This window comes from Echinococcus granulosus (assembly GCF_000524195.1).
Source record: "Echinococcus granulosus chromosome Unknown EG_S00010, whole genome shotgun sequence".
Lineage (NCBI taxonomy): Eukaryota > Metazoa > Platyhelminthes > Cestoda > Cyclophyllidea > Taeniidae > Echinococcus > Echinococcus granulosus.
Window position 1 is genome coordinate 1,502,958 of NW_020170390.1, and position 17,454 is coordinate 1,520,411.

The 17,454-nt window shown below is 41.7% G+C and overlaps 2 protein-coding genes across 2 annotated transcripts in view; one reads left to right on the plus strand and one right to left on the minus strand. All coding sequences in view use genetic code 11, as the record gives it.

Moving 5' to 3' along the window:
• EGR_02361 (Serine/threonine-protein kinase svkA) overlaps positions 1 to 1,668 on the plus strand; it is a gene marked incomplete at both ends in the record, with an annotated part of 14,688 nt that extends 13,020 nt beyond the window's left edge. The window contains one exon of the mRNA XM_024491610.1: positions 1,602 to 1,668. Coding sequence (XP_024354116.1) covers positions 1,602 to 1,668 — 67 coding nt within the window. The remainder of the gene's footprint in view (positions 1 to 1,601) is intronic.
• Positions 1,669 to 1,803: 135 nt separating this feature from the next.
• On the minus strand, positions 1,804 to 12,779 carry EGR_02362 (Serine/threonine-protein kinase PAK; the record flags this gene model as incomplete). The annotated part of the gene is made up of 10 exons (XM_024491611.1): positions 1,804 to 1,992; positions 2,627 to 2,923; positions 3,003 to 3,113; positions 3,823 to 3,991; positions 4,193 to 4,536; positions 4,857 to 5,107; positions 8,666 to 8,810; positions 10,173 to 10,322; positions 11,877 to 12,055; positions 12,623 to 12,779. 10 exons carry the CDS (start codon positions 12,777 to 12,779, stop codon positions 1,804 to 1,806), a joined length of 1,992 nt encoding a protein of 663 aa, XP_024354117.1.
• Between the last annotated feature and the right edge of the window lie 4,675 nt (positions 12,780 to 17,454).

The window sequence follows — 17,454 nt, forward strand, 5'->3', positions numbered from 1 at the left end:
TAGTAGGGCTAGACTTCGAGTTATTAGTAAAGCTAAAAAAGCTAGCGCCTAAGCTGCTCAATCAATCACGTGTTGCACTACAATATTTCAGTAATTTTTGATACGGTAGATGTTTGTAAAAAAGTGAGAGTAAAGATAGTTGTTCACTGGACCGAGTGAGTTCACTTGTTCCTGTCATTTGTGAATGTAACAGCCTTTCGAGCATCACCTGCGATGGTATCAACTTCCATCAGTACGGATTTGGCCTTAATTTACAGAAAAGTTGGATACTACCTGTGAAGGCCGAAAGCTCAGGTAGCTAACGGCCTAGTTAAATTAGTGTTACAGGTCTTTAGTCAACCGCATCTGCGCAGTAAAGATCTTACCTTAGCCGACTTTGACCCGCACCCAGCCGTTTTGCTCGGCTTTTTAGTTTACTAATATAGGTTACTTGTAAAGCCATCAGAAGTATGGCTATCTGATATCTAAGTTGGCAACAGGACACTTGCACTTCAACTCCAACACTTTGATGGGGGAAGAGTTGTCTTCATTTCATCTCTTCGTATTCGCGTGAGGTATGCTAGGGTACCTGGCGGCCGACAGTGTCGTGGTGTTGTGCATTTGTGATCTTAAATCTGACAATTATGATGCGCAAGCATGCTTTTCTTGATCCTTGTCTCGACGTGATAAAACCCTATCTTATTGGTCGTCAAAAAGTAATCCAATTTATGCTTTTGAAGCATCAGCCCTACTTGCATCTGTGCTTGCATAGGCGGATTCGGATAGTGCTTTATTCATTCAACTGAATACCCGCCACGAGCCTCTACTTGGTTTATTTTTGATCGGAATTTCTGCCAGCCCAACGGCCTCCTGTGAGCTTGCGACGCCAACTCAAAAGATTTTTAAAAGTAGATAATTCATTCAGAAAGTATGATACATTTCAATTCTTCATGGACACGCATCTTATTGGAAATGGGATAAACGAAGTTATGAATGGTGATGGGGAAAGATAGAATTTGAGTGGAAATCGAAAATAAGACAGTGCTATCTTGGCTGACTGAGGAAGGAGGAGGCGAAGGGGACATTCTCCGAATTCACAGGAAATCGGTGTGGTTAGCGGCTCAGAAGCAGACAACACACAGGGGAACAAAGAAGTAGCATGAGAGGCAGCGGGGAGGAAAGAAAGACTGAGGCTCATATTTGCACAAGCGAACAAAATTACAACACAGTTTGGCACTCGCCCACTGACACGTACACATCGCATCACGTAGGGGTTCAGACACTATGTACAAGTACGTTTGCGCCTTCTTTGAGGTGCGATGGAGCAGAGCGAACAAAAGTGGCGGTACACACAACAGGCACTATGTGGAATTCTGTATAAAAAAATCTGCACTCCGGATGATTTCGCTCTGGGAATTGCCTCGGGCGAGGAGGATCAAGGGAACGAGCACGTTGACCGACTCCGCTGTCGTAGTTATGAATTGGTGCTGGAATGAAACAGTAGAATGAAATTTGCAATTTCATGTTTTACAACGTGGGACTTTTTAGGCTCTGGCATTACGGTGTCAACCCGTTTGCGGTGTTTTAGTCATTCTGTAAGGGTATGATAAAGATACTTTCAGACTCAGAAATCTTACACCATCCTCAGGCGTGAGTCGGACGGTACAGATACAGACATACGGAGGATGAGGTAAGAGCACTTACGAACAAATACTTGCTTTGTTACATAAAGTAGAGAAAGTTGCAACTAGACCGAAAAAATCGGCCGATTATTTGATCCTCTATCCTCAGTGAGGTGCTTTTACAACAGCATCAAACAACAGATCAACTCCAAGGCAAATTATCTATCCTAACAATAACATCACTGAAACATGCCTTCAGGAGCCTTTCTGCAGTGCCGCGTTTTGAGACATCGACCTCTAGGCAGCAGTCCAAAAAGCCGACCAGGTCATCACTCAGTCGGTCTTTGCTCTTTATTTCCGGTTTGCCGTTAATTGCTATCAGGTAGAGCGCCTGAAAGGCAAAGTGTCCCTAAAAATAGTCCTGTTTACGTTGGAGCAAAAAGACAAACAATTCTTCTCAACTTTCTGATGCTTCTGATGGGGTGAGATGCGGACCTATTTTCTAGCATGCACTTGACTGCGCAAGATTTTATAGCCTTCTGCAATTTAGCCCAAGCGCTAGTGACATCTCGTGTAGTCACTCGTTCTTCTTAAACGCCTGCTTCCAGACAGGCGTCTTAGTAAGTCTTTGGGGATAACTTTGGAGTTGTAACTAGTGCTAGTGGTATGCAACACCATTCTAGAAGAATGGTACTATCGATTTCATTGGTTAAAGATCACATCATAACTTCATAGATGGGTAAAATCCGTTGACGCTAGTCGAATCGACAGAGGCTCGCAGTAGAATAATGGCCAGTAAGGAAACAAGACTACATTTGAAAACATTAAACGCGTTATTAACGGAACTATATGCAATGATTATTCAAGAATATTCAATTATGAATGTTGCAAGGGTCAGAGAAATGTTCATAATAACGCTTCTTCAAGAGTGGGATGGCTTTCAGCGTCTTCAGAGGCGACCCAGGTGTCGCTAACGGACTCATTTAATAGGGTATGTAAGCGCCGAGTGAGATGTGCGTGCATACCTTGAGGGGATTTTCACTGAGGTAGGGCGGTTCACCATCTAGCATCTCTAGGGTCATGATACCGAGGGACCAGATGTCGACTTTGGGACCGTACTGCTTGCGAACAACGACCTCAGGCGCCATCCAATAGGGTGTACCCACCATGGTCGATCGTTTAGCTTCGTCAGGACTGAGTTGAGCGCAGAATCCAAAGTCCGTCAGCTTCACTGAGCCGTCCAGACCCAGAAGAATGTTGTCCGACTTGATATCCCGGTGGATCACGTGATTTGAGTGCAGAAAGTTAAGCGCCTGTAGGGTCTACAATGTGGGGGCGGAAATGGTGCCATCACGCCCTGCGGTTTGGGTGATTAGCCAGCCCAATTTTTTCAGTGCTTACCTCCCGACAGACAGTGGCAATGTGCTTTTCTTCCATGCAGGCTGTTGTAACGATGTCAGTTAACGAACCTCCGTCAAGATACTCCATCACTACCCACAGCTCACTGCCAATCTAAGAAATAAAATAACGTTTGACACTATTAACACTTGAAAATAAGACAATGTTTTGAAGGGTTTGTGTTTACTAAACTAAAAGTTTTGAGAAACTTGAATACAACCTCACTGCTATCTAATAATGAGTAATTTATTTGCGAAATCTTACGGCTGAGATAAGAAGTGGAATTGAAAACCACAATTCTTGTTTATCGGACTACAAGTAAATCAGCAAACAATTTAAAACCCCTTGCCGTATTTTGGTTCTGTAAGGGCAGACGACATTTGAAGTAACACCATAAGTACATATTTTATCTACTGCTTTTAAAATTACAAAGTCACTAAGTTACTTAGAACCCAGTCGTTAAGCCTCTAAAAAAATCATACATGAGTTTACGGATATAAAAAAGGAAAAGAAAATTCTAATTTTGGCCTATTGTCAAGTTACTGACAACATGTAAGTGGGGTGCTAACAATTCTGGTGTACAAACCGCCTTTTCCAGCACCTTGTAATTAAATTCGCCGTCTAATAGTCGAATTTTTTAATATGCACGAAATTCTCTGGAAAGGTTAACTATTGCCGGGGATAATCACAGTATCCGAAGATTACTGGGCTTGCAGCTGACTGGGCACGGAAAGCATTGATGCCCCAATGCCAATTACCCTTGGGATAACATTTAACACACTCATCAGCTTAGTGAAATTGCAAAGTGATGAAAAAGGCCTACTAGAAAGCTGTCCAGGAAGTTCACAATGTTGGCGTTGCGATGGGCCCGCATCACCAGGATCTCGTTAAGAATAAGGTCTTTTTTAGGCTGTTGCCTAAGATTCATCTGCTTGATGGCGACTTTCTGTTTGGTGACAATGTCCTCACCAACGTAAACAACGCCTGACGCCCTAGAAGGAGAAATAGGTTTGCCTTTGTTTGGTTCAGGATTAATCGAAGTCAGTGTGGATATAATACCAACGCCCAGTATCCAAAGCAAGTGACCAGATCAAAGGAACAACCATTGTTGTCTATCGAATTGCATAAACATGGTAAAAGGGGACGCAAAAGGTGAAACTGTCGCCATAATAAGCGTCAAAGAAACTACACACCCATGACCGATCCTCTCTAGGGTGGCGTACTTCTCGCAAGGACGCCCATTGCTGACAATGGAGCTTAGTTTCTCGAGGATTTGCCTTTCCGTCAGCCGTAGACGAGAGCGTGTACGACATGTACCACCACCACCACCGCTTTGAGGTACAATGTTGGGTCGCGAAATCACCCTTTCGGTCGTCCGACCACGCTGCTGAGCTGTGAGGGCTCCGGAAGCGGTACCAGAGAGATCGGAAGGATGTTGGCGGTGAGTACGACTGGAGGAACGCGGCCTTTGTTGCTGTGGTACGGTCGGTGAGGAGTCCCCTTCACTTTCCACTTCAGCTTCGTTTTCTGTCTCCATCTAGCAGACGTAGACGTGACAACAACAGCAATATTAAGATAAAATATTTCAGTAAAAGCTGGGGAATTTCACCAAAATTTAATGATTTTGACTCAGTTCAGTATTAACAAATATAATAAAGCTTAGCAAACTGCAAGAACGTAATTTGATTCCTTCGTTCCTTTCTATTTTATAGCAAAAATTATACTTTCACATGATAAGGTTCACAGGAAAGAACTCAGAGCCATTTCCAAGTGAAATGAAGCTTGCATATCACTTTGCAGGTATGCAAATTTTATTGTCATTAAATCATGTTCGCAACCTGAGAGGGGTGAACCTACATGAGTCACGACAATCATAGCTGCGTCCTCGTCAGGTTGGTCTTCATCGATAGTCTCACCATCATCCTCCTCCGCCACGCCATTGACGATCTGTAACTTGACGAAGGCGCTAGAGCAGCTAGCGGAGGAAGAGAGCTCTTCTGCCACCGCCGCCTCCTCCGCCTCCATCTCCATCTCGCCCGCCTCCATGTCTGGCAAGACCTGCGAGTGACCTTCCTCTGTCGTCCGTAGGCTCTCATCATCCGTTGGTTCTAGATACAAAAGGAACCGTGTACACATGCACTGTACTTTTAACCCGTAAGACTTTTATGGTTGTTTGAATTTAGGATGATTTTAAGTAGTGAAACATTTCTATTGTCTGGCACTTCGTTGAGAAGAGTAGAATGAAAGTGCTGCCAATTCCTCGGAGGCTCCAGGAGGTCTTGGACTAGGTAGCAATTAGAAGGAAAGGGCCAACCAGTGTGAAGAGCTGAAATTATAGAGGCCTCTGTCAGGTCCTCTTGTCTACCTGTTTTGCGCCGCACACAGTAACAGACAAGCGACAAAAGACACAGTTTAATGAAACCAGGTGCAGTTAAAAAGGTCATTTAAGTTAAGCAGGTGCTATAAATGACAAACAATTTATCCTGCCTATAAACTCATATAAAAAGAGGCTCATTTATTCAGAAATATTCAAATAATCCAATAATTTGGGTTTTCATTATGGGCTTAGGCACGAAATCGTCATTTACTTTCAAACCAAAAATATTTCTATAACCTTCGAGCGTTTTAAAGGCACTCAAAATGATACCAAGGGAAAGTGATAGCAAAGAAAAAGTAAGGTTGTCGTCATACACCATCCTGGATAGCAAAACCATTTGTAGCCTTCGAATAAAACGCTTAAAGCACACCTTTTCACGTTTCGTTTCTAAATCGGAAACCACCACCTCTAATTTTGCATGCTTTAAAAGGCAAACTTGGAAGAAAAAGCCACGCATAAAGTACAAATGACAAGTTTTATGCGAATTGATTTGTGATGCACTACCCCAAAACTGCAGAGAGTTGAGCGCCCAGGAACGGGTTAATTAACCGGCCGATCTCAGCACCCGTGGTAAAACTGCGCTCGGTTGTGTTGGTGGCATGCAAATTAGGGTTTATCCCAGGTAGGAGAAATGCATGCTGTCCGGAACATTACGTTTGTACACTTGGGATTTAGTAAGATCCCGGAGTACTTCCAATACAAGAATGTAAGCGATGAACGGTTTCGGGTACAGATTTGATAACTTTTAACTATCTAGCTGTAAAGAAAAACAAAAACTTTAATGATCATAAGCTGAACAAGCTGCTGTTCTTTTGAAGCCGCAGACCCACTCAATTATTGCTGCAAAATTTGACAGCTACAGATCTCTGACCCCTAAATGATGGCCCCAATTTGCGAAAATAATTATCAGGTAAATAATACATTGCATATGGGTTTCAACTTTTACCTTATTCACAAAGGTGATACAATGCGTTTGGGTTAAAAAGGGAACGAGAGAGACTACAACCATATGAAGAACCATCGGAGTGTAAGAACTCAACTCTCCACAAATAATTTGGAACGCTGAAAACTAATTTAACCCTCCAATATGATGTTTAGAAAAGCGGATCATCGTAGTAAAGCAAATGGATGTAAATCGGTAAGAATATAAACAATTTTGGTAAAAAAACGTCACTAAATTTGTAAGTCGGTCGAACTTTGATCAGAGAATTGTACCTCGGAGTTAACAGACGAGGTAAATCACACAAGTTATACTCTTACTCCTCCCTTGAATGCAACTGTCAGGCTTGTCTATGCTGACTTGCTGAGGGGCTAGGCCCCAAAGCCTAGTTGAGCACAGCACAAACTTCTGTCGATCGCTGCCCAAGGTTGTGACGCTTAATGCAAAAACAGGCACCCTTTGCTAGCCTAGTCCAACGACAAATTCCGCAAACCTGGTAAGGATAAGGCTATTTTACAACTCCAATGGACCAGTAAGCAAATAAGCTTGCATTAGATGGAAATTTAAGGCTTAATATATGCATACAATTCATTAAAACACTTTTGACTGGTAAAGAACAGATTTTGTGACACCAAATGCACTGCATGTGAGATTAATTTGTATCGGGAACATGAATGATGCGCATTCTTTGGCTTTATTTCCAATAAGATTACTGCATCCGCGCAGTGAATTTATGATGCTGCAAAATGGGGCATTTTCGGTGTTTATCTTGCGGTCTACCGAAAAGTAATTTGGCTGCAAAGTTATTTTGCATCATCACGAGGGTGGCGTAAAAGTATGTCAAAGTTAAATGTTGAAAAATTCGAATAACTCATTGAGCTTAATGCCCCAGTTCCAAGTTCTTTCTCTTTAGAATTTAACATCTTTCCTTCGTCCTCTTGTTCATTCTATTAAAAAACAGTGAAAATCAAGTTGCCATCTACCTCGAAATCGGTGACCTGTAGTTTAGCCTCTTCAACAGCCTGTGTGGAATCACAAATAACAGTAACCTTATGTCTGTGTACCAACGGAGGATAACGTACTTCACTATAGCTTTATGGAAGATTAGCCGTGTGACGAGCCACGAAAAAGGGTTGTACAAATCCATGCGCAACAAGGCATGGTTGGACACGCGAATTTGCATTTAAAAATGCCACTTGTCTTGCGTAGCTGTAAACCGAAATTTGAGGTGTCTTGGGTAATTCCATGGGAACTTGTCCCTTTGTCAACGCCTATTTTTGCTACTGCAAGGTACTAAGGGGAATGCATTAAGTGAAATGAGGTTTTTCGATTAGCATATATTTATTTAGTCCAAGGTCTTAGCGAAAGTGCAGCTCCGAAGTTCAGGTTTCAATGCCGACTTTTTTCGACAAGAAATGTGACAAAGAAACTGAAAACATTTCAAAAAAGGGATCTAAGGTTGTTATACGATGATTTGATCTGGTGACGCGTGATTTAAGTGACCATCATTACAGATCAAGGCTTAACTGCATGAAAGGGCAGAAGCACATGGCAAGTGGAGCCAATGTTAGCTTGTGGGCGGACACTCTACGTTCCGAGCACAAAGCATGCTCGGACGCTAAGTCGCAGTCATACAGCACACAATGCATATGCCTTCTCGGGGAAGAAGTGCGTCAATGTTTTTTGCATACTGGTTTAAGGTGGACAGAAAATGATCCATCCCGACCATGTTGAAGGATGTTGCTGACAATCTGTAACTGCGTGATCGAGTACCATTACTTGGGAAAGATGTACTTTCACAGGTACAGTCAGTTATCTAAGGCGTGGGCTTTAAATAAAAGTCGTGGCAGGTTGGCTGTCTTTCACCGAAAACTAGCCTTACATTTTGACTATCTTTTAGACGATTTTTGATTAAAAAAGAGGCAAGTTTAAGGTAGGGCAAATTAGGAACCAGGTTATTAAAACCTTTTAATGATTCAGTAGAGATCACGGAAAAACTCAAAGTAATGGCGAACTGATGTGAATTTTAAAATCGCTTAAATGTGGCAATTAAATGAATTCCAGCAGAATATATCACATTAATCCACGCGGCAGTAAAAGCCAACTTGTGGTGAGACATTTTCCAACAAAAGCATTGGCTATGTAGGCTCGCTTTTCATAAAAAAATAGCACTAAAAATAACTAAAGGATAAGTTTGGTGTTTGGTAAATTTATTTTAATTGAATAACCATAACTGGAGTTTAAAATAGCAACAAACGGCTCAGAGGACTGAAAACTATAAAGAAAGGCAGATAATTATCTATATCTGCAATTTAAGATGCCAGTGCACTATTAAGCACAGAAACCTACCAGAATCCGCCAACGCAACATTCACCTTCTCGCCCGTGAAAGGATCCGTCAGCAGTCCTCCAAGTCCTGTGAAGGAGGCTGAGATACGTTTGCTGGTGCCATGAAGACCGGTTAGTATGGCAGGCACATTCTCGTAGGGTTGGATCTAATGGAACATTATCGATGAACACCAAAAAAAAAATTGAAGCGGATGTTATCCCGGAGGTTCATTTTTAACAGAGAATGCAGTAAAGCAAACTGCAAAAAATGTGTAAAAGCATGACAAAGCTTTGTTAATGTCTCAAATAGCGCAAATGGATTCGGTGAAGCGATTTAACTAATCCAGATCTTTCAAGCTGTGGCTTCTCAGTAGCAGCTAAAGGGCGATACCTCAAGTACATATAAACTGAACCCATTAAGCGGAATTGCAATGTAGGTGCATTAAAATGACTAGTGAAATTTTGTTAATAAGTTTACTTTCATTTATTCCAGTGCATTATACAAGAAGAGCTTAATGAAAGTTTAATGGGAACGATAACCTGGCAGTTAGCGTTTTACCTGTTTAAGAAAGCATAAGCGACAATTTTCGATTTTGAAAGGAACAGCTAAGTTGATGATTATTATTAATGCGTTAATGGGGAATCGCTTAAATCAAATAACTCCATAAAATCCCGTTTTCGGAGAACCCAAAATAGTATTCGCTACGACTTTACGCGTAGGTGGGAACACAAGTTATTCCTACTAATACCAAGCGAAGGAAGACTTTACCAAGTTAACAAATTTTGCACAAAATAAGTAAATGGTAATCGCAATTCTATGCAAAGAATGTATTATTTGAAGACAATGTTAACTGGACTGCCTAATGTGGTGAAAACTACTGCACTTTTGTTCTAAGAGTGTCGTAAAAGACCAAGCAATGGAGAGAGGAACGTCAGATTAGACAGAGCATATTCTGAGCAAGGTTTAAAGTCTCAACTGAGACACTTTATCCACCCTTAGCGAGATGGGAATGCGGCCAATCGGCATCGGTGCATTAAACGTGCATAGAAATTTAGGTGTACGAACTTCCGTCTTTGGCAATGGAAGTAGGAATGGGTGGTACCAGGGATGCCACGTTAGCGCTCACCAAATCAGAATCCAAATTTGGCCCTTTACAACCTGACCAACTTGGCGTGTGTGCGCGCCTGGCATAAAATGCAGGCACTGGATGTGACCGGGTTTTATGCAATGCGACTGTTTGCAAACGCAAATTCGACTTTGCAATTGGAAAGGCCGGCTTTAGCTTAATGTTTCTCGTCATGCTTTTGTTTTGTGTTTGGCCAGATAAAATTCCTGGAGCCAGTAATCGAAATGAAACATTATCCATGCATGGATTGAGTTTTGCATCATTCAGAGAAATGTCTCATTATTCACTTCTGACGTTGTTAGGGTATTTTTTCCTTCAAGTGATATTTTAGAAGGTCAAAAGTACCCAAAGTAACATCTACAGAGTTAGGGAAAAATAAAGTAGGGACCTAAGCGAGGTTACCTCGGATTTGTGTGCACTGGGACAGTGGCAACTCTGAGAGTCTTCTGTTTCGTCGTCCGCGTAGAGGGATATGTTTCGAAGGCCATCATCAATGATACTACCGGATGTGGTATATGAGTGCGTGGAAGCAGATTGCCGATGTTTGTTTCCCTGTAAAAGGGATAGTATAATAATAATACGATTGGCTTTCCCATGATTGCGGGATGAATTTGACGAGTGAATTCATGCAATTAGCTTGACGGGGCCCCATAATGTTATGCAACAGCAAGCGCAACGATGAAATTAAGAAGTCTGAGAGAGTGAATTCGAGTAGGTATGGAATAAGAAGTCTAGTTTATGCTTCATTAATCCAATTAGCATCAATGATAGCCCGTTAATAATCCTTACAAATCGGTTGGTTGAATAGTTAAGAGCCCAACACATGGAAGCTTCCAAGTTGAATGTCTGTGCCCCTAAGCCCTGCATGCATTTGTGGATCGCTATTACCAAGTAAACGAGTATTTCCAAGTGTCTTCAGAAGCAGTGTTGAGGATCTACCGGCTGGAAAAGGGTATCTGCTGAAGTTTTATAAACAATTTCGAGCTTTATTGTTGCTGATACATATGCAAGCACCGATTAGTTTTTTATAAGACAAATTTGCCAAAAGCAACTAAAATGAGTATGATACGGTTTAAAATCCAGTGGCAAAAGAAAAGTGAATCAGAGGGAGTGACTAACGTTATGTAGTCGCCGGTTAACTAGTAGGGAGACAATTTTAAACAGGGTGTGACCAAATGCTCAAGAGATTTGAAACTGCAACTCGCACCATTCTACGAGCAATGAGAAACAGTTTTGCATTTAGGGTAAATGCAAGCAAAGTTCCAAAATGCAAATCCAACAAGATTCAACGCGATTTGGACAGTGAAGAAGCAAATATATGTATGTGTGTATGTATGTATGCATAGTAATATTCCATAAGTTACGAATCTAGGTACAGAGAAAACAGAAACGAATGCTTTCCATTGAATTGGATAAACAAGCACATCAGATTTCACGAAGAATTCGTGAATCAACAATGCGGCAACTCGTAGTTCACAGATCACATTAGCTTTGCAAGGGCAAGCAAATTATTCAGAATCACCAATTCGCTACAGGAATTCAATTTAACTTGAAAATTTGCACAATGAGAGCGAGCTAAATCTCACCTCACAATGTGTGCGATCGTTTATGCCATAAAACATGTCGACGAGAGGTATCGGCCTCTCTCTCTCTCCGTATTTACAACAGCGCTTAGCTTCGATTGTTGTTTACAACGGCATAGTGGGCCTGACAAATATGCGCAAAAACTAGATCAACAGAGAGTCTATTTGATGAATCATTGTTTGAATTGGCTACGAGACCAAGAGGACAAACTCCTTCGTGATATCGATGAAAACAATCAGTAGAGAGCAGCGGAGGCCTTACAGCTAACTTACACACAGACAGGGTGCCCATAGAGCTTAACAAGTCACCCACTGACAGTTTATCCAGTACGTCACCCATGCCCCCGCACTAACTTTGATTTCAGAATATGAAGCCACAGGAGCGCCACATAACCGCACCAGGAACAACATTACTACAGAATCTGAGAGAACATTTCACAAATAACCTACTTCGGATAGCTACGGATTGGCTAAGTGTCGCCTGAGAGCACAAAAAGTGGCAACGTATCGGGGTTGGTCTAACCTCATCAGGAGAGGCGATCCCGTGGGAGGCTTGGTGCGGTGGGATTGGTGGAGGACTTCGATCAGAGGGATTTGATTGGTCAACTCCACAGTAAGGTCTGCCGTTGCAGCAGCCGTCAGGCTCACTGTTGCAGTAGCCTAAACACGCGTTGTCACAGCGCCCACAGCCGGCGGAGTGCCCTAGGGAATGTGACAAATCCCAAGTCATTAGAATGGCAGGAGGATGAGGCCGATGTATTCGATCAGCACAGGCGCCCAATTTCATTTATGAAAGTGTTGTCAAAGCAAAGAATGTGCAGCGCCCTAGAGGTCGTACGCTATTGTTCATTCGTGGTAAATTTACACACCAGAATGAATGAATTCACACAAAGGCTTGCAAATCCTCAAGGTGACTGAGTTGTAGGCAATCAATGTCAAACGGGATTGGCTTAGGCCTCTCCCAAACAAACTGAAGGTTGACAAGTTGCCACAGTTACTGTGTTGGGGACAAGTCAATATGTAAGATCATGGTTAACCGAGAAATGAATTGTGCAAGCATTCAACAACTGAAAAAAATGCATACAGAGGAACAACAAAGTACCAATGACCGAAATTCTTTACAACTTAAAGAAAATATTTTTATCAAAACAATGTTTTGACTGAGTAAGTAAAATTAATAAAACGACTGCCCCTATCCACGATAACAAAGCAGCAGGTACCACATTATACATGAAGTCCTGTCAACTGCAGCTTGCACCTCATGCTTACCCCAAACTCCTTTTTGGGTCATGAACTTTTGTTGGTTGGCATTTTGAGTAGCCGCGTCGTAGCACTGAAGGACCTCAATGACGAGCTCCGGATTTTGCTTGCGCTCTCGAGGGGAGATGTTGGAGTCCTGCAGCCATTGACGCCATGCCGGTGGCATGCCCTGGATACGAACATACGCAGAGGTCACCAACCAGATTGATATCAATGCATTTCCTTCCATCAAAAAAAAAAAACAATATTACAAGGTTAATGCATCATTTCCATCCAAAATCTATGGGACTCGTATTTCTGGTGGTGAAAGAGTAGAAATTTGGCGATAATATCACCTGCAACTGGATCTGAATGGATCATATAGAAACGCACGTCTCGGTCTAATAAAAAGCTTAATTTGAAATCAGGATCATAGCATTTCTTCTGGAGGCAACACATGTTAAGTTGGAAAACTCAAACGGAAGGGAGATGTCTACTTTGCACGGAGACAAGTACAACGGCGACCAAGTCATGTTGGATGATGGTCCACAGTTCAAGATGCCTTGACCTCAAAAATGCTGAGCACATTGACTCCTCATGCATGCTAAGGTGAGGTGAGAGTGACGTCACTGTCAACACCACACAATGCCACAACTTTAAAAGAATTCAGGTGATAGAGAAAATGACATGTATAACTAGAGGTGGAATCGGGAATTAAAGTGCCATCGTCGCGTTGATCAAGTAACAGCAAGGCGCACAATTCCCTAGCTCAATTTAACGTCCGAGAGTGACACGTGGCCATTGGCGCCGAGGTTGATGGAATGGTAACCGCGAAATTTCTCACCGAGACTGAGTCGTGAATAAGTAGAGGTCCTGCATCGCTAAACGGATTAAGTTGGTGATCATACGGACAATAAATTAACTGAAACTTACGGTTACAGCAGAGAAAAATATTTTTTCCGAACTGGCCTGAAATTGGCGCACAAAATGGAATTTTTTCTACAGTCTCACCATCTTGTGCCCAAGTAGTTGGGGCTAGTCTTGAGTAATAAATGTACGCAAAACTATCACATCAGCAGCGCTTTTACTTTGATACATACAAGCCAACAAGTCAGCAAAGGTATACCTATTCATTTGCTTCCAAAGGTAATGAAATCTTAAAGTCCTCGCTTCGCATAGCTTTTGCGATAACTCGATCATTTGTTCAACAATTCTTTTTCGTTTCGCGGCCACTTAAAGCTCCGCTTTTGTACTTCCGCTCTGCGGCATGGCCTGTGGGGCATACTAGTAGCACCCAGCACTTTGAACGTGGTCAGTACACTTTCTCTCTTGGTACTATGTCTTCCTACACGTCCTGGAAAGTCTAGGACGCAACAGTTATTCTACGCAATTACCAGGAAAGTTAAAATACCACCCATTCGCATCCACCATATGCATCGAAGAAATGAGAGGACCTTAGGAATCTTCTCTAATGACGTACAATCAGTAGTTATTCTCATCAAATAAACAAAAACATAATCACTACAACACAGTGTCAATCCGCATTCAACCGCCGAACTTGTGACGCAAAACACCGCGGTACATCCAAGAAACAGTTCCAATAACCCAATTTTTTACAGTTGAAACGTAATCTATTTAGTTTTGCTTCACCCATCGAGCGCTACATATTAGGTTTGAGGCCATTTTTAGCAAAAATTACCAAATTCTTCGCAAGGCTCCTTGACCCAAGGGAAGATGAAAAAATCATATATAACTTTCTTAGATAAGCGTATTGTATTCCGCTACGGTGGGAGGTTACATACACAATCAGGAGAAGCCCTTACGAGCTGTTAATGAGTTACACGAAAGAAATTCGTGATGTCATTATGGACTTAGCGATGTTATGCTAAGTATTTGTGACCCAAGACCTTTCAAATGTGAAATAAGTTTGCGTGGGGTTGAAGGCTGAGGCAAGAGCCTCAGTTTTCACATTGAAAAGCCTTAAATATTGGCAGAATTAAACATTGTTAAAAGTCCCTGGAAAACAAAGCCTGTAGAAACCAAACAAAACACATTAATGCGCGTAACGGCTGAGAATCCTTTTAGAGAGTTCATATTTTGGGGAAGTTTACCGAAACCTCTTTTATCAAAGCGGAGTGCTAGGCGTCAAACACGTCACGGTCTTTCGCCATGGTATATGCAACTTCACAGAATGAAATACGGTTTAACTTTCTTCTTGCACCACGAGCGAAGAAAAGGATTGGGAAGAGGAATACTACCACCTTGGAGAGCGCTTCTGTCACCTGTTGAGGCAGTTCGCACACAGGGGTTACAGCTGCCCACAATCATTAAACCATAAAGGGGGATGTGGGAAACCATAGTACATATTCAACCTGTGATATTTGGCAAGTGACTGTTGAACAAAAGAAAGACGATTTTTTATCGGTACAACTCCTGAGATTCGATTGATGAGGAGGTGTCTAACAACAATTGACACCAATCAGATTCGGTGGAGGTTTAAAAGGCAGAACTTAGACAATACGAAGTAGCTAGCTGGAGTCAAAACCCAGGACTGGTCATTGCGTAACTCCGTACTTTCGAAATGGCGAATTTGCCTATTTACACCGCGTCTGAATATGTATAATGCTGTAGGAAAAAAAACAAGTTTTTGTTAATAGTTGCATTTGTCTGAAAGAATGAATTATTCAAAGTGCGAAAAATAACAAGGGGACAGTTGACATAATCGAATTGGAAAAAAAAATAATGTCAACACTAATTGAACACTAACGCCTGGAAGAAATATGTTTTTTGACAATTTTTAATGCTTGTATTATATGAAATTGTGACTTGTGGAATCGACACGAGTGCTCAGAAATGTACTGCAGAGCATTTTTGAAACACAAAGTCGAAGTTATTAAGCCACGTTCCTGATTTACGATTGTCATTTGGCTATCGAAAAGGTAGCAATGAATTGGAAATCGGTTAGTAGAAAATCCAACTTCATAGTTGTCTCCTGAATGCAATCGGAAACCGGTTCCTTATGTAAACCAGAAATACTGTTTATCGACCCTTTAAAGTGCCCATAATGACCAACAGACACCCAGATAGGGCACGTAGAAATGATCCGCATACCCATTTACCCATTAGGTGACCTAATACCTTCAGTTACTGTTATACGGGAGCATTCGATATTAAAAGCATAGTGGAAAATAAATCATTCAACACTTGTAAGTATACTCTTTTTGTGTTAATGCCTTTCGAAATAACCTATCATGCCGCCAGAATGTGACCGGTTTCCACATTTGTTTCCCTTAAGGTAAGCGGAATTGCCAGAAGTACAAATGAATATCTACATTGACCAACCCTAAAACAAATAAACATGATTTAATTCATTTCTGAATGCACCAATAAACGTTCAGACGACACGATTACCTGGCTATCCTGTTTCAAACAGTTTAACTATTGTCTATTTATCCAACAGATGGACAGATTACTTAGGGAGGTCTGTACACGGTCAGCATCTCCCAATTTCGATTAGAAATTCCATGTAAAGGCTTCAGATTATACAATATACTTAAAGACACTCACTCTAATGGATGAAAAAATCCTTGTAAATAATATTTTTTGCCCCGGTCATGCAAATGCTAGGAAAATGCGAGCTGGGGAATTCTTAGCATCTTATGGCAAAAGCAAAACAAATTCACGCCGGAATTAGAACAAAAGAGCATCAGAACATTGGAAATGCGTACTTCACCTAGATTTTACTTAACAAGGAAATTCCTCCAGCCGTTACATTTTAGGTGCTCTTGGCTAAGGAAGTAAGAGGAAGGGGGTGACGGGTTCGCTAGGAGAGCGTTGCAGTTGGTAGTCGGAGGAGGCAAAGCGATTGCATGATACACTCTGGATTGCCCGCGAATGACGTCATTTGATGCGTACGCACGCGTGGTAGCGCGCGCGTGTGCGTAGGTGTGTGCGGGTGGGAGCGGACGGACGCCGCGGTGGTCGATAGACAGGCCTTTTGGCGAGCGCTACTCAGCGTCCGTAGATGCGTGCAAGACAGGAGCGAATTTTCCAAGGGTCACAAGTCATTTAGCTATTGCAGTATCCGCATGCTCGAGTTACTCAACGCAGCGGATAAGATTATCTTAGCAGGTGATACACAGAAACGGGTAATGATGGACAGTTAACAGTTCATGGAGCTGTTTGATCTAAGGGAAAGGATTCCGTTAAGGCGAAGGTAGTTTTGAGACTTTAAATAAGGCGGTTTTTTCAACTCTTGAATCAATGCCAGAATGCATGGAATATGGTTCAAAAACAAAGATGCTTAAAGCATAGGCGCCATAGTTCATTGTAAAAAAAGGGAATCATAGAAAGAAATTGGCTGGAATTTAATGATTAAAGGTGGATCCCAGGTACATCCTATGTCCAGTATTATTCCACAAAGAATTTCTTTTAACTCATTACACACCAAAATACACACACTTCATAAATTGTTCCACAGAATTTTCCATCTTCAATAATGGTAAAACTTACCTTGAACTCTCCTGTCTGGGCATCGAAAACGACATGAAGTTCATGACTGACATTGGTAGGAGAGGATATTTTGGGATCAATTGAGTTTCGCGAAAGACGGAAGAGTTTGACTAAATATAATGTGTAAACCAAGTGATAGCTGGATTCTATGCGTACATCTTAAGTTTTGCCTGCGTATTCACCTGCACGGGCATGATATAATTATCCATGTGTGTTGTGTAGATTTTCACCCATAAATTACTAAGACATTAAGGTTTAAATGTGTAATCGTTGAAAGCAGATGCAAGTGCTATTACCAGTGATGGAAGGTGTTTCATCTACTAAGACATCATAAATGATCACAGGAACTA